The sequence below is a fragment of the Sminthopsis crassicaudata genome, chromosome 3 (genome assembly GCF_048593235.1).
Source record: "Sminthopsis crassicaudata isolate SCR6 chromosome 3, ASM4859323v1, whole genome shotgun sequence".
In the NCBI taxonomy this organism is placed as follows: domain Eukaryota; kingdom Metazoa; phylum Chordata; class Mammalia; order Dasyuromorphia; family Dasyuridae; genus Sminthopsis; species Sminthopsis crassicaudata.
In genome coordinates, this window is record NC_133619.1 from 647661157 (window position 1) to 647681306 (window position 20150).

The window sequence follows — 20150 nt, forward strand, 5'->3', positions numbered from 1 at the left end:
ATGTATATGTATATGTATGTATATATGTAAATATGTATATTTATAGCATTGTATAGTATGGGTAATATAGGTATACTTATGTTTTGTAATATCAATTCAAATTTTACAGTAAGGTACTATAGGTACCATATAAAAGAAATAGAAAAATTCAGACTGTTTTTGATATGGAGGGCCAAAAATATTTTAGGTTGATTTTTCAGATTGTGGAGAGAGCTGAGTCCTTACCCCCGTGATGTGTAAGAGATAACTGTGGAAATATAACGAATATAAATAAACATGGTAAGTCTCACATTAACTGATGCAAAATTGATATGGTGCAGCATCTAGAGAGGACATGGCAATAACTCCAAAGCCACTTGGCCTTGGGAGGGATGTAGTTAGAAATGATGCCCCCCAGTTTTCTCTGTCTGATGAGGATGCTGAACCCACTTAACATTCTGTTGGTCAGTGAGTTTCTGAGACGAATGAGCAAAAGTAGTGAAGTTCACTAAAAGTGACACAAGCACAGAACAAAATTGGATGTTCCAATTTGGACCTAGTGACCTTTCAGGCCTAAAAACACATCTCCAGAAGCCACATACACACACACCCCCAGCTCTGCGCAGGAAACTATGGGTACTGCACCTGCGCACAAAGTCAGAACCAGACCATTCCTCAATCTCTAGGCCATACAATTAGCATGTCAGTGACATGAAGCATCAAGTTCTAACTTTCCCCAATAAATCTATCTTCCTGTTTTTGGTTCTTAGCTAACTTCTTTTTAGTGTGCTTTAATTGGCATTACAATTATAATAAACTTTGCCCCTTGCCTTGGAGATAGATCCGAGCCTGCAAATTCTCTTAAGACACCTTGCAATGGCAGTTTGGAACTTCAACTTTTAGCCCATCTTCCCCCCAAAAAAATTCCTTACTTTCCTTTGCTTAAAAGATATATAAAGTCTTTCCATTGATTGTTTGGTATTTTGTTCAGCAGAGGCTGAGTAGTTCCCCTATGTAAAGGGCTAGAACTGAGCAAATGCACTTGGATAATGGAGCATTACCAATTGGACGGTTCTCTACTAACTTGTTTGAAGGTTGACCCCCCCACCAGCTGTTCTGTGCTGACTTGATTAGTGGGACAAAGAGGGGGAAGTGACGTGTATGGGGAGAGTAGGAGGAGGAAATTGAGGCACATTCTTTCTCGGAGTGGTTGAGAGAGGAAGGTGTGTGTGGAGATTGCTAGATCTAATCCTCTGACCTTGACCGTAAAAGACCAAGAATAAAGACTTTTGGTGATCCTGACTCCAGCTGATTTCTGGGAAGACAGAGTTCCAGCACCTCTATTCATGTTTTTTTGGTTGTTATTGTTTTTCCTGCTTAATAATAACTCTACAGATGACTTTTTATAATGTAAGAGAAAATAGGAGGGAGCAGGCAATGCTTCCATTTCACTCTCAGCTGAAGTGTTTCAGAAAGGGAATACATTCACACATACCCCAAGCACATAGAAAAAAAAAAAAAAAAAAGGTCAGTGGCTAGAACACAGAACACAGGCAAGACTAATGGCATATACTCCATCATCTTTAATAAGACAATTTTAATAGAGGCAGGAAGTCTCAGGGCACAGAATCTTTTAACATTATCCTGAACAGCCTTCTCACTGATTAATGCTAGGCCGAGGAACCCCAGAAGATGTGCAGAAGACCTGATGCACATAGGCTGGGATTCAGGTCACAGGCAGTGACTGAGGCTCTTCAAGCCTATGGTTCAGAGACAAAGAAACTCCTGTCTTTTGAGATCCACAAATGCTGACCCAGGCTTCTCCCAGGCTCTCAGTCACTGGCCACCATTCATACACTGCAGGTGATGAGGTTAAGACAATTTACGGTTGCCACTGTTCGATTGCTTTAGTCTTGCCAGTTTTCATGAATCCATTTGGGGTTTTCTTGGAAGAGTTGCCCGACAGCTTTGCTGTTTCCTTTTCTAGATGAGGAAACTGTAGGTGACATGCCCAGGTCCCTCCTCGTAAGTGTCTGAGGCCAGGTGTAAACTCAGTAAAGTGAGCCCAACTGACTCCATCTTCGAGCCATGGAGCCCCCAGCAGCCAACACTCATTGTTGAATAAATGAAACGGGTGGAGTTCATGAGGATTCTGGGGCTAGACACAAGCCTGAGGGGCCTGTAGGGTCCTTGACTCCTCCATGGGGAGGAGATTTGGGGGTGGCAAAGGAGAGGCTTTCTGGGCATCAAGTGAAAGAGGAGTGGAATCCAACAGGCAGAACTGTCGGAGAATGCTTCACTTACCAGAGACTGAGGGGGGGTTAGTTTCTGTGGGGGGCTGCCCTCTCATGCCAGAAGGGATGATGGGGGATCCCTCCTGTCTTCCAAGAGGGGAGGCATTCCCTCCTGAGCATCTGAGCTGGAGCTTCTCTTTAGATTCAGCCTGATGAAGCACTCCCCCAAGGTTCTGCCCTCAGGCAGTAATGGCAGTACACCATCCTTAGCTCAGGATAAAATGGGACATTTTGCTGAAATGCACCATGCTGAAATGTCAAACGATCTGGCTGAAAAAGCACAAGACCCAATTTCAAGACACTGTTATATTCATTCTGGACAAGTTTCTTGAAAGTCCTCTATAATAATATGGCCTTTACCACAGAAACAAAGGCTTTAAAAAAGCTGATTTCCTGTATAAATGGGATATACATCATGGAATCTCTAGCTTCTTAAATTGTGAGTCATGACCCGGTATGGCATCTCTTACTTGAATGTGAGAATCGTGAAATTATTAATTATCAGAACATCAATTGCCTAGTTTACCTACTTTATAGACTTAAATACCTGGTGTCATGTAAAAATTTTTCAGGCAAAAAGGGGTCATGTGAATGGAAAAAGTTTAAGAAGCCCTGAATCTAACTCCTGAAGTCTATAAATTGGAAAATGAGGCCATAAAATTGAACACAGGTGTTTTTCAGACCTCTCTAGTCTTATAGCAATCCCTTCAAGGCACATGTTCCACTCATTGGCCTTTCTGCTCCTTTCTCATGTTTTGCCAAACAGAGAACAAACCCCAAGCTCTGCTTGGAAATAATGGTCTTGGAAAGCCAAGACTGAAGAGTGATGACAAAGATCATATTTCTATCTAATGTGAATTTAAAGAAGAGAAATATGAAATGATTGTTGCCTAAAGGCATTACCACCTTGATAATATGCTTAAGGTTTCTATCAAGTGTGGAACTTCTTCTGCTAAATATGCTAAATGGCAATGAAAAGTTCTGCCATATTCCCAATATTCACTCTGATATTTAGCAAAACTGGAGCTCAGTGTGAAATCATTCCACATAGATTGCATTCTTAGGATTTCTCTTCAATGTTGACTTTTTGAAGTCTAGAAAGACTAGGGCCCTGTCTGAAACTCTTTTCATATTAATTATGTTTGTAGGACTTTTAATGTTTAGCAAAACTGGAGCTGAATCTGAAAACTTTTCGATATTGATTCACTTATAAGATTTCTCTGTAGCATGGATTTCCTCATGTTTAGTAAGATTGGAACTTTATCTCAAAGCCTTTCCACTTTGGTTTTATTCATAAGGTTTTTCTCCAAAGTGGATTTTCTGATGTGCAGCAAGTCTGCATTTCTGCTGGAAAGCCTTTCCACATTGATTACATTCATATGGTTTCCCTCCGGTGTTAATTCTCTGATGTGCAGCAAGACTGTAGCTCTGTGTGAAAGTCTTTCCACATAGATTACATTCATAAGGCTTCTCTCCAGTGTGGATTCTCTTATGTTTAGCAAGGCTGGAACTCTCTCTAAAAGTCTTTCCACATTGATTACATTCATAAGGTTTTTCTCCAGTGTGGATTCTTTCGTGTGCAGCAAGATTGGAGCCAGATCTAAAACACCTTCCACACTGGTTACATTCATATGGCTTCTCTCCAGTGTGGATTCTCTGATGTTTAGCAAGACTGGAACTGCATCTTAAAGCTTTTCCACATTGATTACATTTATAAGGTCTTTCTCCAGTATGAATTCTCTGATGTCTTGCAAGACAGGAGCTTTGTGTGAAAGCCTTTCCACATTGATTACATTCATAAAATTTTTCTCCACTGTGGATTCTCTTGTGTGTAGCAAGATGGGAGCTTTGTGTGAAAGCCTTTCCACACTCATTACATTCAAAAGGTTTCTCTCCACTATGGATTCTCTTGTGTGCAGCAAGACTGGACCTCTGTGTGAAAGCTTTTTCACACTGATTACATTTAAAAGGTTTCTCCCCTGTGTGGATTCTCCGATGTGTAGCAAGACTGGAGGTCTCGGAGAATGCCTTTCCACATTGATTACACCGATAACACTTCTCTTCAGTGTGGATTTTGTGGTGGTCAACAAGGAGTGATTTGCAGAAGGCCTTCCTACATTCATTATTTTTATAAAACTTCTCCCCCACAGGAATCTTCTGAGATCTATCAAGACCTGATTTCCAAACACATGTTTTCCCATGCTGGGCACAGGCATATCTTTTCATTCCAGAGTGAAATCTAGGATGGGAAGGAAAGGATGAGTGATGGGATGAAGTTGTGTCACATTCATTATATTCATTAGGCTCCTTTCTACTGTGAATTGGCTGTCGAGTAATGAGCTTAGAGGTCTGACTCAAGACCTTCACACCTTTATTACCTACACAAATCTCTTCTCCAGCATTAGTTTTCTCATGTCTAATAAGGTTTGAACTCCTGCTGAAGGCCATTTCCCATTGATTATCTGGATTCATTTGCATTTCAGGAGGCTTCTCAAGGGATTGTAGAAACTTTATTAGTTCAGTAAAGATTTTGCTATATTCTCTATCCCAAAAATAGTCATTCCCTGAGATCTTTTTCTTACAGTGATTTAGAACTGAGAACTGTGTGAATTTCTTCCAAATTTCATCAAATTCACAGTCACTTTTTGAATTCTTATGTATCTTGATATTAAAGTCATGGATTTCCTTCAAAGTCAAGGCACAGGGACCATCCTTCAAGAATCTTTGCAGGTCACATTCTTTCACAAAATTTCCCAGCTTTCTAGTCATTTCATTTACTTCAGACCTGGTCTCTATATTTGAAGAAAACAAACAATCAAACATATATACACTATATATATACACAAACACATGCAAATACTGGAAATAAACAAAATGGCAATGGTTATTGAAGACTTCCAAAGCTCATAACTTTCTCATAACCCAGCTATGTGTAATAAAACTTCAGGGGAGTACTCTTAGAGCAAACATTGGCATTAAATAGACTATATCATTGTAAGAAGAGATAAATAGGATGTGAGAGTGGCAAAGGAGGTGTGCATCACAAACCCATCTGGACTTACACAGAGTTAAACAATCACATTTCACAAAAGCAGCAGTCTCAAGGCAAGATGACTACCAGACTTAATGACAACAGATTAGAGTGACCTCAAATCCTTACTTTAGATAACCTTCTAATTATAATTATAATACAGTTTAAGATCTTGTATAATACAGTTTAAAATCTGATTCTGCTAAATGTTTTTTTACTATTATTTTTTTCATTAGTTCCTTTCATATTGATGACCTTTGGTTTTTCAAATGAACTTGCCTATTATTTTCTCTAAGTAAAATAAGTTTTGGGTAATTTAATTGGGTTGGTATTGGCAATATTAATTAGTTTAGGTGAAATTGTCATTTTTATCACATTGGATAATTAATCTCTCTCAAATTATTTAAATTTTATTTGTATAAAATTTTTAAATAATATTTATTTATATTCATCTAGGTCCTGGATTTGTTTTGGCATGTTTACTCCCAAGAATTTTATATTATCTAGAGTTATTTTAAATAAGGTGTCTCTTACCTTCTCTCTTCTTGCATCATTTTATTAGTGATATATAGGAATGCTACTTATCACTTTAAGGAAAAATTCATTTATATCTACAAATGCTGTTTTTTATCAAAAACTTTTTCTTCAGCTATAGATATGATATAATTTTTGTTCTTTTTATTATTGACATAATAGATTATATTAATAATTTTTCATAAGTTAAACTATTCTGAGTATAAATCCCAAATGGTCACAATGTACAATTGTTGTAATATATTGTGATAATCTCCTAGTTAGAATTTTTTTTTAGAAATTTTGTATCTATATTGATGAAATTGGTCTATAATTTTCTTTCTTTTTTATTCTTCCTGGTTTGAATAGCAATACCATATTTGTTTCATAAATGGAGTTCAAAACACCTCTTCTTATTGCTAGATAAATTATTGTTTCAACTTGCTATTAATTTTTATCTTTTTTGGAATCAACTCATGAGGCAGCTAGGTGGCACAGTGGATAGAGCACCAGCCCTGAATTCAGGAGGACCCGAGTTCAAATCTGGTCTCAGACACTTAACACTTCTTAGCTGTGTGACCCTGGGCAAGTCACTTAACCCCAGCCTCAAGAAAGGAAAAAAACAAACAAAAAAAAACAAACAAACAAACAAAAAAAGAATCAACTCATTAATCAATCAAATCATTATTAACCCAGTACAAGGTTTTCTTTTAAACTACCCAAGTAATGATGACATTTTTAAGAATACTGATAACCATTTTCCCACATAAAAAGTAAAATTGGACCATATACAGCCCAGTAGGACAGGTCTTTGATATTTACATTACATTTTACCTGGATTATCAGAGTCTAATTTTTCATTGAATTCTGTTCTTTTTGTTATAAATATCTGAATGCCTATCGATTCATTACATATCCATTTTTTTTTTTTCCATTCAGGACTATACCAGCTTGCCTGGGTTGTTATTTTTGGTCTCAACCCTAGTGCCCTTTTTCTATGAAATATAATATCCCAAGCACTGTGGTCTTTTAATGCAGATACTGCTAGGTCTTCTGTTATCTTGATTATAGCTCTACAGTATTTAAGTAGTTATTTGTTTGTTTTTCTTGTTGCTTCTATTACTTTCTCCTTAACCTGGGAGCTGTACTCCTGTTAAGTTTTCAATTTAGGATCTCTTTCAAGGGGTGAAAGATGGCATGACTTTTTTTTCCTACTACCACTTTTAACCTCTTGCTCTAATACTTCAGGGCAAATTTCTTTAATAATATCTGGAAATAACGAATCTAGACACTTCTTAGAAAAATAACTTTCAGCTAGTCCAACACTTCTTATAGTCTCTCTTTGATCTATTCTCCATATCAGTTGTTTTTTCTCATGACTTGTTTCTACATTCTCTTCTATTTTTTCCATTGGTTTGGTTTTTAGGATTTTTGCTCTCAACATTATTAGCACCCTCTTCCCTGATTCTAGTTTTTCAGAGATTTTTGTTTCTTAAGTTTTGGGGTCTCATTTTCAAATTGGCTAACTTTCTTTTCATAACTTTTTTGATTTCATTGGGTTGGTCTCATTTTTTTCCCTTAATTTTTCCTGAATCTCTTCTGTGATTTTTGAAGTCCTTTTAACATTCTTCCAAGAACTTGTTTTGGGCTTATGAGCATTTGATATTTCTCTCTGAAGACACTTTTCAAATTTCGCTTTCTTCCTCTTAGAATGAACCCAGATCTCTTTCCATAGTAGCTTCTCATTGTTATTTTCAGATCTGTCTGGAGCCCCGAGCTTGAGCCCTCCTCTCTACCTCTGAGTCACGGCCAGGACCCCTAGCCACTGTCACAGCTAATGTTCCCATACCCTTTAGTGTGCAATAATAAGCCTCATCACACTTTTGTGTCCAGGAACAAAAATCAGGGATTCTACTCTCCTGCAAAGGCCAGCAGGATCTCCTCCCCAACCACAGCTTTCACTTAATTTGGGTTCACTCCTTGGCCATGTCTCATCAACACAACTAGACCCGATTTCCAGTCACAGAAAAAGGTCCTGCAACCTTCCCCCTTGGCTCTTTGATCCCTACTCACCATCCCTGAGGCAAGAGCACAAAGCACAAGGCAACCTAACAGCTCCCAAAGGTCACTGCTTGGCGATTTAGCCTTGAGGTCTGTCTAGGGGTTTTGCCTTCAGTTGGGCCAAACCTCCAAACAAGGAGGTCAGATTCTTCCTAGGGTCCATCCAGTAGTCTTCAGAGAACAACTCTGGAATGTTTAGCCCCTTCTGCACGAGGCAATTTGTTTTTTATTTCTGGGGAGATTCCTGGGGAGCCAGTATCTCCTATCCTGCCATATTACCAGAATGCCCTCCCAATTTTTTTTTTTTAGCATTATGTTTTCAGGGAAACTGTCAGACACCATCACTAAGGAACAGTACACCATCAACAACAGGTACTTGATTGATGGAAAATAACAAAGCAACAATAGATGGGGAGCTGTTGTGTGTAACTGCACACCAAGAAAAGAGAGGAAACTGTCCTTACCCAGGAACAGCAGGTTCTGGACACTCTCCAGCATGACCTCCTTGTACAGCTCCTTCTGAGAAGGGTCCAGGAGCCCCCACTCCTCCTCAGTAAAGTCCACGATAATGTCCCTGAATGTCACCAACTTCTAAACCATCAAAAGTCAGATAATTTAGACCTGAAAGGCTCCAGAATTTATCTAGAGCAATCCTCACCAAGTAAGAAGAAACTGAAGCAGGAAAAAAAAAACAACGATCTGCCTAAAACTCACCTCATCTTTAGGAGTTTCAGAGCCAACACTTGGAACCAAGCATTGGGAGCCCAGTGGATTATGGAGAAAAGCCTTCATTGTTTGAAGTGACAATCGTGTTGGAATAAAAAGCTGGGGAAAATGTCCTACTATAAAATGCTTCTCCCAATGGGATTGGGGGGGAAACCATGGGTTCTCAAGATTAGAAGGGAAGTAACAAACTGGGAAAATAGTTTTACAGTTAAAGGTTCTGATAAAGGCCTCATTTCCAAAATATACAGAGAACGGACTCTAATTTACAAGAAATCAAGACATTCTCCAATTGATAAGTGGTCAAAGGATATGAACAGACAATTCTCAGAGGATGAAACTGAAACTATTTCCACTCACATGAGTGTTCCAAATCACTGTTGATTAGAGAAATGCAAATTAAGACAACTCTGAGATATCACTACACACCTGTCAGATTGGCTAAGATGACAGGAACAAACAATGAGGAATGCTGGAGGGGATGTGGGAAAACTGGGACACTAATACATTGTTGGTGGAGTTGTGAAAGAATCCAACCATTCTGGAGAGCAATTTGGAACTATGCCCCAAAAGTTATCAAACTGTGCATACCCTTTAATCCAGCAGAGCTACTACTAGGCTTATATCCCAAAGTCCTAAAGAAGGGAAAGGGACCTGTATGTGCCAAAATGTTTGTGGCAGCTCTTTTTATAGTGGCTAGAAACTGGAAAATGAATGGATGCCTGTTGAGTCCCTGGATCTCTTAGAATCAGCAGGAGTCAGAATAAGCAAAAGTCTTTATTCTTGGTCTTTTGCAGTCCTGGTCAAGGGATTATATCTAGCAATTCGAACACTTCCTTCCTCTCCACCACCAGGAGAATGAACCGGTCTCCTGCTCCTTCCTACTCTACCCACTGATCTCACTTCCCCTTCTTTGTCCACACCCACTGACTGAGCCAGCCCAGAATAGTTGGGGAGGGTCATCCTCCAAACATGTAGTAATAGAGAATTGTCCAATTGATAATTAGCTTCACATACTAGGTTACCTTGCATCTGCTCATTTGTAGCCCTTGACAGATGCCCATCAATTGGAGGAAGGTTGGGTAAATTATGGTATATGAATGTTATGGAATATTATTGTCCTATAAGAAATGACCAGCAGGATGAATACAGAGAGGCTTGGAGAGACTTACATCAACTGATGCTAAGTGAAACGAGCAGAACCAGGAGAGCATTATACACTTCAACAATAATGCTGTATGAGGATGTATTCTGATGGAAGTGGATATCTTCAACAAAGAGATTTAATTCAGTTCCAGTTGATCAATGATGGACAGAATCAGCTACACCCAGAGAAGGAACACTGGGAAATGAGTGCAAACTGTTTGCATTTTTGTTTTTCTTCCCAAGTTATTTTTACCTTCTGAATCCAATTCTTCCGGTGCAACAAGAAATTCATTTCTGCACACATATATTGTATCTAGGATATACTATAACATATTTAACATGTATGGGACTGCCTGCCATCTAGGGGAGGGAGTGGAGGGAAAGAGGGGAAAATTTGGAACAGAAGTGAGTGCAAGGGATAATGTTGTAAAAAATTACCCATGCACATGTGCTGTCAAAAAAAAGTTATAATTATAAAATTAATTTTAAAAATAAAGTATAAAAAAAAAAAAAGAAAAAAGAAAAACATGAGTTCTACCAGGGAGGTAGGAGAATATGTGAAGGAGAAAGAGACAAGGTGATGTGAAATTCCCCCACGCCAGAAGCATTAAGAAAATCCTATAGTATCATTACACACCTGTCAGATTGGCTAAGATGACAGGAACAAATAACGATGAATGTTGGAGGGGCTGTGGGAAAACTGGGACACTGATGCATTGTTGGTGGAGTTGTGAAAGAATCCAACCATTCTGGAGAGCAATCTGGAATTATGCCCAAAAAGTTATCAAAATGTGCATACCCTTTGACCCAGCCATACTACTACTGGGCTTATACCCCAAGGAACTACTAGAGAAGGGAAAGGGTCCTGTATGTGCCAAAATGTTTGTGGCAGCCCTTTTCATAGTGGCTAGAAGCTGGAAGATGAATGGATGTCCATCAATTGGAGAATGGTTGGGTAAATTATGGTATATGAATGTTATGGAATATTATTGCTCTGTAAGAAATGACCAACAGGAGAAATACAGAGAGGCTTGGAGAGACTTACATCAACTGATGCTGAGTGAAACGAGCAGAACCAGAAGATCATTATACACTTCAACAACAATAGTGTATGAGGATGTATGCTGATGGAAGTGGATTTCTTCAACATAGAGAAGAACTAATCCAATTCCAATTGATCAATGATGGACAGAACCAGCTACATCCAGAAAAGGAACACTGGGAAATGAATGTAAACTGTTATTTTTACCTTCTGAATCCAAATATTCCTGTGCAACAAAAAATTAGGTTCTACACACATATATTGTATCTAGAATATACTGTAATATATTTAACATATATAAGACTGTTTGCCATCTGGGGGAGGGGGTTGGGGGAGGCAGGGAAAAAATCTGAATAGAAGTAAGTGCAAGGGATAATGTTGTAAAAAATTACCCATGCATATGTATTGTCAAAAAAATGTTATAATTATAAAATAAAATTAAAATTAAAAAAAAATAAAAGATTTATGAAATCACCAAAAAAAAATCCTATAAAGATTCTGGGGGAACTTGATTAATATTCTGTTTTGGTTTTAATAAAGCTTTTTATTTTCAAAATATATGCACAGATAATCTGACAACACTGATCCTTGCATAGCCTTGTGTTTCAGATTCTCTCCTCCTTCTCCCCATTCCCTCACCTAGATGGCAAGTAATCCAGTATATATTAAACATGTTCAAATAATAAACATAATTATACAATTCTCTTGCTGCAGAAGAAAAATCTGATCAAAGATAAAAAAGTAAATGAGTAAGAAAACAAAATACTGATTAATATTCTGGAGAAAAAAATATCAAAGTGATTACTGAGGAGGGAACAAAGAAATGATCTAGTAAATTTCCTAAAAGACTGAAATGAAATCTTAACTAGATGAAAACATGTTATGAATTCTAGAGATTACCCACAATCTGTAACTAGTACGTGACTTCGTTTCCAGTTAAGTGAAGAAATGTTTTCTATTCATAAACTGGGCGATTAAGGTCATAGTGGACATGATGGGTCATAGTCAAAAATATCTTCTGTCTTTGCCATCTGATTACTTCTGAATATTCTTGGAATACATTTATTTTAATAGAGAAATGAATAACTATATGAGGAACATTAAAATTTTATCAAATTGGGTTAGAGATGGAGTTAATGTGCAGGAAATGTGGACACTTTATTTCTGAAAAATCAACTATTTAAACATGCTGTTAGAATCCTTGAACACTGGGGATCAGTAGTTCTCTGGGAACTACTCATTCTCAATGAAAGCACTGGGCTCCAGCACGTTCTCTGGCCCTCCCAACATGCTGCGATTCTCGGCCTCTTCGCTTCCTTCAGGTCTCAGTCAAAATCCCACCTCTTGACTTTTCCAAGCCTCCTTCATGCTACTAACCAGGTGTTACTGAACCACGTATGGGTGGTGCCTCCATGTTGGGGTGCCTGCTGTCTCTCCCATAGGGAGGCACCTCCTAAGAGCAGACACTGCTGCTTGCCCCCCCACCCCCCACGTGCAGTGTCTGGTCTGCCATAGAGCTACTTTCATCCTCTGATCCTCCAGGGGCTTCTTTCTCTCATTGTCTTTGCCAAAGCCAACCAACTTGGCCACTGTATGCCCCACCATCTCCCTCCCCAACAGAGAGCCCCCCTCGCGCTCCCCAAAGCCAGCTCCCCCCACGCTGAAGCTTCCCCAAACAGACCTAGCTCCCCACTTTTAAGGAACCCTGCCCTGAACTTCCCCTAGCCATCATTCTGCCTCAGTCCTTTTCTTAGCCAAACGCCCTGAAACTTGCTCCTTTCTTTGTTCCTTCCTCTCACACTCGCTCCTTAGCCATTCCTCGGTTGATGCAGTGTCCCACGCTTCTGGACCCCATCGGAGTTCTCGTTTTAGAGTTGGGGAAACCGACGAGACAGGGGTCAGTGACTTCAGTGACTCGGGCTCCCCCAGAGTCTAGAGAGAACTCCTGCAGGTCAGTCTTCCCGATCCCAGGCCCAGACTCCGGCAGCCTCGCTGCCCCTCGCCCTTGGCTCCTGACAAAGCGGCTTCTGCCCTTCTCTTCCTGATGCCGTAACGGCCATACCCGGGCCCTGCTCCGGCCTCGTCCCCACGGCCGCCCTGCTTCCTTCAGTGCTCGGGCCCAACTTTCTATCTCTGTGCCCCAACTGGATCTCACCCAGAACTTCTGGCTACAAGACAAAACCCAGCTGAGACAAGGGAGAAGTCGTGTGGCTCAGGAGGAGAGTCTGTCAGCTGCGGCAGTGTGAGACACACGTCCCTCAGCCGCCCATGGAAAATGTCAGGCTCCTGAGTGGGCAAATAAAGCCCGGGTCAGTGTCTGGCTGGCCCCTGCGCTCCCTTACTCTGGGTGTCCCCGGCAAGGACCCCGCCACTTCTCACACCGGGACCAAAGGAGAGCCTATTTCCACGGCTCCCGGCCCATGGCAGACGCCGCAGAAGCAGCGCCAAAGCCGGGCCAGGCTTCCCCCACCTTCCTCCCCTCCTCCTCCTGGGGTCCCTGAGCCCTGGCTGAGCCTTGACAAGACCCTCCATCCCATAATCCAGGGCTTTTCTCATCCCCTCCTCCCCTGGGCCTCCCCGCCATCTTAGCTAAAGTCTCACCTTCTGAAAAAAGAGCCTTTCCAGGTCCCCAAACTGGGGGAGTCTTCCCTCTGAGAGTGACTCCCGTCTACACTGTACAGAGCTGGTGTGGACACACCTGATGAGATGCTAGTTCCCCACCAGGCTGTTAGCTCAGGGAGGGCAGGGACCTTTAGTCTGTAACCTCCCTTTGTCGTCCCCTCCCCCTGGGGGTTAGCCCAGTGCTTGGCACCTGGGAGCCACATTCTCAGTGCTTACTGATGGGACCCGAGACCTGGCAAAGGAGAGGGACTCAGAGAGCCCTGGGGGCAGCCGTGTGGCTGAGGGGGCAGGAAATGGGCAGTGCCAGGGGGACATGCTAGGGAGCCCTCCCTCTGACAGGAGGAAGCCTCCTGGGCTCTCTCGGACACCCCTCCCACCCTCCCCCCTGATGCTGCTCAGCTCCGGGGAGGGACTGCACTCACCTGGCACGAGGGGCTCCGGCTGCCAAGGGCCATCTGCCCGGTTCTGGGCTTGGGTGCTCTGCCCGCCGGGCTGGGGAGGGAGAGGGAGCTCAGACAGGGAGGACGGGGCCTGAGGCTCCTCTGCCCGGGAGGATGCGGACCTGCCCACAGTGAGGGACAGACGGAGCTCTGGGGGCGGGGACAGCGGGGAGCGGCTGCTCCCCAGGAGAGGAGGAAGCGGGAGATTGAGGCCCGGAGACCCTCCCAGGGCCCAGCACCGGACACCACGGCCTCCTGCCCACTTCGGGGAGGGGCAGCCCGGGGACCTGAGCCACGTGGGGCTCCCCTGAATCCCCGGAAGGCCGGTGGGGCCCTGGCCACGCCCCTTAGTCCCTGCCTGCCTCAGTTTCTCCCGTAGCACGGGGCCTTCCAAGTCTGGGGGGGTCCCCAGAGCCCCAGAAATGCTGACCCGCTTCACAGGGAGCAGCCGCCCCCTCCCCCACTGTCTACGGGAAGGAAGCAGGCAAGGAGCGCTCGCCCTCCCCGAGGTGCCCAGAGAGGCCCGCGCAAAACCCGGGCTCGGGGCGTGGGGGGTCATTGGGCTGCCCGAGAAACCCTCAGCAGCGCCCCTCCCTCCCACAGGGATGTACGGGCAGCGAGCCCTCCCCCATCTCAGCCACAGGTGACAGGGGCAGTTCCACACCCACGCGCCATTGCAACCCCCCTCCCCCCCCCTGCACGTCCGCAGGAGCTTTTGGGGACTCCTCCAGGCGGACTGACCCCCACTGGGCCCTCGCGTGGGAAAGGGGCAAAGGGAGAAGGGAGGGGGAACCCCACGCCACAGCGCCTGCGCACTGATGCCCTCCTCCCCCCTCCCACTCACCCAGGGCTGGAGAAGGAAAAGGAAACAAGCGGGATCCAGGAAGCTGCGCACTGGGAAATCCCCAGCATGCCCCGGGGCTGGGGGCTGCGGAGGCGGGGCTGCGAGCGTGACGTCACAGCAAGGCCTTCGGAACGGAGATGGCCACGTGCTTCCAGCTCCCCGGCGGGGGAGGGGCTGTGATATCCTCCTTCTCCTGGGTCAGGTTCTTTCCGAACCCCTCCCCCTTCTCTACTTCCGGTTCCGGGCGGCCCTTTTGAATGTAAGCTCCTGAGGGTCGGGACCCACCTTCCATTGGACCCCCGAGTTCAGGGCACTGCCTAGCTCACAGTAGGCACTTAATGAATGCACGGCTCCTGTGAGAGGTAGTGCCCATTCTTACAGACCGGAAACTGAGGCAGAGGCTGCCGTGTGCTCAAGTCCTGGAAGGTGCTCGAAGCCTCATCTTTGGAGGCGCAGGAGCGCCCCCCGGGAGTCAGAGGCCTGGGCTGACGGGGCAGAATGCCGGCCCTGCAGCCAGTGCTCTGGGTTCAGATCTGACCGGATCCCTGGGAGATGTGTGACCCTGGAGCAGTCCCTTCCTGCCCACCTGCCTCAGTTTCCCCACCTGGATGACATGTGACCCTGGAGCAGTCCCCTCCCCTGTTTGCCTCAGTTTTCTCCCCTCAGAAGTGGGTCCCCACTCCAGGCTGTGGGCCACAGAGGCACCAGCTTACAGCACCCCCGCCCCACATTCCCACAGCAGCCTGGGGGGCTTTGGGCCCCCTTCCCTTCCGGGGCCAGTCACGCGCTGACTGATCAAAGGCTGCTCGGCTTGTTCAGGCTTTTTAGCCCCGCCTGACCCTTCCTCACCCACTTAGGATCTTGCTGGCTAAAAGACACTGGATCGGGTTCTCATTTCCTTCGACAACTGAGGAAACGGGCAAATGAGGCTAACCGGCGCCCGGGACACCCAGGTACTAAGTATCTGGAGCCGAGCTCAATCTCAAGCCTCTCTAGGCAGACGCTCTCGGGGCGCCATCTTTGCACAGGGGCCCTTGGGTCCTGTCGGGATGTCAGTGGTGTCGCCTCTGAAAGAAGTCACCACTCCGGCCCCCTCCGAAGCAAGTTGTTTAATAGTCGTGAGATCTGGGTTTGGGCTCCCGCAGTCAGTGGTGCCTTCCAGCCCAAGGCCAGTCCAGGGGTCGGTGGGTCCAGGTCCACCCTCCAAGCCCCGCCTGGGAATCCTGCGGAGTCGGTGACGCTGGCTCCGCCCCAAGACCAGCCCCGTTTGCCCTTGAGGGGGTTAGCTAAGGTGGGAGCTCCTTAAGCCTTGGTGGAAGTGCACATCCCACTGTGCAGAAAAGCCCAGTGGGGGGGGAGGGGGTGCTTCTAGTGTAAAATAACATAACAGCAAAGGTTCACCTGATGACGGCAAAGCAAGAGACATGAGCAGGCCCCATTTGTGTGTGTGGGGGGAGATTTAGTGAGGTTTGGGGTCTAATGTCCTGTTCTATAGGCTGTTGGTGCTTTTCCTTATTGGCTGATTTCCACTATAAGTCTAGCTAAATGGTGTGGTCACCAGAGCATGCTGACCTGCACGCTGCTATGACGACTTCTGTGGGGTTTGGGGCTGGGAGGCAATCATCCCCCCCTCCCCCAAAAAAGGCTGGGATCCAAATTCATTTGGGATGTTTCTGCAGCCTCAGCTGAAAAGGGGCCCAGAGGTGGCCCTGCTTAAAGGCCCTGGATGTGGGACAAACCACCTACAAGCTAGGTCAGGGGGCTAGTACCCAGCCTGTAGGCGTCAGTAATGGTGACAGAGGAACAGCCTGAAAGGACGGTCCCATTTGTAAGCACAAACATGTTGTCCGGTTTCTGGCATTTCTCTCGAATGATGAATTACTGATTTAATGATCCATCAGACAATCAATCTGAATTCAAAACTCAAAACAATCAGTTACAATGCCTAAAGATTTTATCTCAAATAGCAAATCTCACTCTACTTAGGGCGGGATACAATTATTTTTAGTTTCATCAAGTTGTAATAAAAAGTTTGGCAGGACTCACACACATACACACACACACACACGCGCAAGATTCCAATCTTTTACTTTTTCTTTTCTTCTTCTTTAAACTCATCATGGTTTAGGGGACAATCATTAGTAACCACTTCTACATCATAAACAAACTTGGAGATTCTTAAATATTCCTTGTATGGGAACTATAGAACCCAAACAAGCTCTTTTCCCAGATCTGACTGCAGTTGCCCACCCTAATGGTTTCAAGTGGGTTTGGAAGCATTTACAAGTTTGCTTATAACATAAAAGTTGTAGTGTGAATTTGTGTGGCCAATGATTATGGAAAACTATCAAATTCCCCCTGAAGTAATATGTATAGCACATATATCTTTGAGCCAATTCATTCTCAACAGTCTCCTGCTTTGATTCAAAATGGATCCTCTTCCTTGAGGAGCTAAAATTGTCAGATCATAGAATGAATAAAATAAAGAGATTCTCATGATCTGGAGACTCAATCAGATTAATTTAATGAGCATTTTGAGGAAAATGATTATTTTCTTTTTATGTTAATTATCAATTCCATACACAGGACACCCTCTTTTTGCTTTCTCATTCAAAGCCCAGTTTCTCAAGGACACTTCTGGCCTTGCCCCAAAATTCACCTCAGTCGGATCATCTCATCTGAGTAGAATTCCCTTTAAATTATAGATGCATTAAGTTTTTGCAACAAAAATTGGCTATTTTCTTTTCTGTGATCTTCTCTGTCCCTTGTTAGGTGCTGAATTCTTCCACCATTCAGAAATGTCTCTTCTTCTTGGTTCCTTTCATTTATCTGAGGTGATCATTCACGTTGAAGTCAAGAATTCATTAAGAATGGCAGAATCAAGTTGGCAGAGTAAAGGCAGGAGGAACTCCTGAGCTCTCCCCCAAATTGCTCCAAATTCCTTTAAATAATAACTCTAAAGAACTTTTCAAAACACACAAAAAGACAAAAGTAGAACAATTTTCCAGCCAAAGCAACTTAGAAGGTTAGCAGGAAGGGTCTGTGACCCCAGGGTGGGACTCTTGAACACAGCCCCAGCAAAGAATGCAGCAGCTCAACCCAGGCCCTGGCCCGCACCCAAACACTAGCAAAGCCAGAAGGGGCCCAGTAATCTATGAATCATCGGTAGTGTTGGTAGTTTCCAGACCTCTCAGTCCAGAGACACCAAAAATGACTTGGAGTGGGGGTGCCAGCACAGAAGCTTCCTGAGACTTCAGCTCAAAAGAAGTATCTTTACTGGCAATGAGGAGGGACTCTGCTGCTTTAGCCACTGAAATTTATTGACACAGTGGAGCAGGGATACTCCTCTTAAGAGTGCTTATGGGCAGGTCCCTTAATGAAGACTTAAAAGCTGAGTAATAGATTGGAAAAATAAGCAGACACAGAAAAAGTTTCTGACCATAGAAAGTTAGTATTGTGATAAGGAAGATCAAAACACATGCTCAGAAGAAAAAAGCTTCCTAGCCTTCAAAGAAAATAACAATTGGTTACAAGTTATGGGAGAATTCAATAAGGATTTTTGAAAATGAAATAAGAGAGGGGACAGCTAGGTGGCGCAGTGGATAGAGCACCAGCCTTGAATTCAGGAGAACCCGAGTTCAAATCTGGTCTCAGACACTTAATACTTCCTAGCTGTGTGACCCTGGGCAAGTCACTTAACCCCAGCCTCAGGGGGGAAAAAAAAGAAAATTAAATAAGAGAGGGAAAGGAAAAATTGAAAGTGCAAAAATCTGATAAGGAGAGTACCATCTTAAAAAGCAAAATTGTTTAAATGGGAAAGGAGGTACAAAAGTTCACCAAGGAAAAATTCTTAAAAATTAGTCATGAGCAAATGGAAGCCAATGATTTTATGAGAAATCATGATACATTAAAACAAAAACAAAAGAATGAAAAAAAAAAGTGAAATATCTCATTGGAAAACATAACCAAGCTGGAAAACTGATCCAGGAGAAATTATTGGTCTACCTGAAAGTCATGGTCAAAAAAAAGAGCCTGGACATCATCTTTCAAGAAGTTAACAAGGAAAATAGTCCTGTTGTTTTAGAACCAGAGGGCAAAATTGGCAGAATCCACCAATGACCTCCTGAAAGAGCTCCAAATGAAAACTCCCAGGAATGTCATAGCCAAATTCCACAACTTCCAGGTCAGGAAGAAAAATATCCAGAAAGAAACAATTCAAACATCCTGGAGGAGCAGGTCAGGGTAACACAGGATTCAGCAGCTTCTACATTCAAGAACTGGAGGCCTTGGAATATGATATTCCAGAGAGTGGTGGAGCTAGGATTACAAGCAAGAATCACCTATCCAGCAAAAATGAGTAGAATCCTTTAGGGAAAAGGTAGAAATTCAATGAAATAGATGACTTCCAAGTATTCGTGATGAAAAGACCACAGCTGAATGGAAAATCTGATTTTCAAACATAGGACTTAAGAGAATCATAAGAAAGTAATCAGGATTAGTGGTATCTTACGGGGCTTAATAAGGTTTATCTGTTTACATTACTACATAGAAGAATGGTACTTGTAACTCATAACTTTTTCATTATTATGACAGCTAGGAGTATATAGATAGATCTATTGATTAATAGATAGACCAACAGACAGCACAGGTGTGATTTGAATATAAAGGGATAACATCTAAAACAATACAATTAAGGGGTAAGAAAATAATGTACTGGAAAAGGGATAGGGAGAGGGAGGAAGGCATAAATTACCTGCCATGAAAAGAGCAAGAAAAAACTTTTATTGTGAAGGGGAAGTGGGGAGAGGGGAGACAGAATGAGTGAACCTTACTCTCATTAGATCTGGCTCAAAGAAGAAATAACATACCTTAATATGGGTATAGAAATCTATCTTATCCTGTAGGAAAGTAAGAAAAGGAAATATGGAAAAGGGGAAAAGTGGTAGAAAAGAGGTTATATTAGGAGATAGAGCAGTCAGAAGCAAAATATTTTTGAGGAGGGACAGAGAGAAAGAAAAGAATAGAATAAACCAATGGGAAGTGATGTTAGCAATAGTAATTGGGAAAAGAATTTTGAAGCAAGTTTCTCTGATGAAAGCCTCATTTTTCAAATGTATAGGAAACTGAGTCAAATTTGTAAAAGAAAAAAAGACATTTCCCAATTGATAAATGATCAAAAGATATGAACTAGGCCCAAAGTGCTATAAAATGTTGCATGTCCTAATAACATATATCTAACAATACCATTACTAGGTATGAATCCCAAAAAAATTATCAAAAAAAAAAAGGAATGTGTACAAAAATAATTATAACTCATTTCAGGACAAAAAAAAATGAATATTGAGAGGGTATCTATCAAATGGGGAATGGCTGTATAAATTATGTGTAATTATAATGGAATATTATTGTTCTATGGGGAAATGATGAGCAGGATGCTCTCAAAAAAAAAAAAAAA

The 20150-nt window shown here is 43.0% G+C and overlaps 1 protein-coding gene across 4 annotated transcripts in view; it reads right to left on the reverse strand.

Annotated features, from left to right (window-relative positions):
• The window catches only part of LOC141564577 (uncharacterized), a 28002-nt gene extending 12501 nt beyond the window's left edge, over window positions 1-15501 (reverse strand). Inside the window, exons 1-3 of one of the 4 annotated variants that reach the window (XM_074307210.1) lie at window positions 13834-14629; window positions 8343-8469; window positions 1548-5065 (exon numbers count right to left, since the gene is read on the reverse strand). In XM_074307210.1, coding sequence (XP_074163311.1) covers window positions 3561-5065; window positions 8343-8469; window positions 13834-13866 — 1665 coding nt within the window. In that variant the 5' untranslated portion in view covers window positions 13867-14629 and the 3' untranslated portion in view covers window positions 1548-3560. Of the gene's footprint in view, window positions 1-1547; window positions 5066-8342; window positions 8470-8592; window positions 12362-13390; window positions 13758-13833; window positions 14630-14695 lie in introns of those variants that run through there. The other 3 variants (XM_074307211.1, XM_074307209.1, XM_074307212.1) reach the window with 3 other exon arrangements.
• Window positions 15502-20150: the final 4649 nt, after the last annotated feature.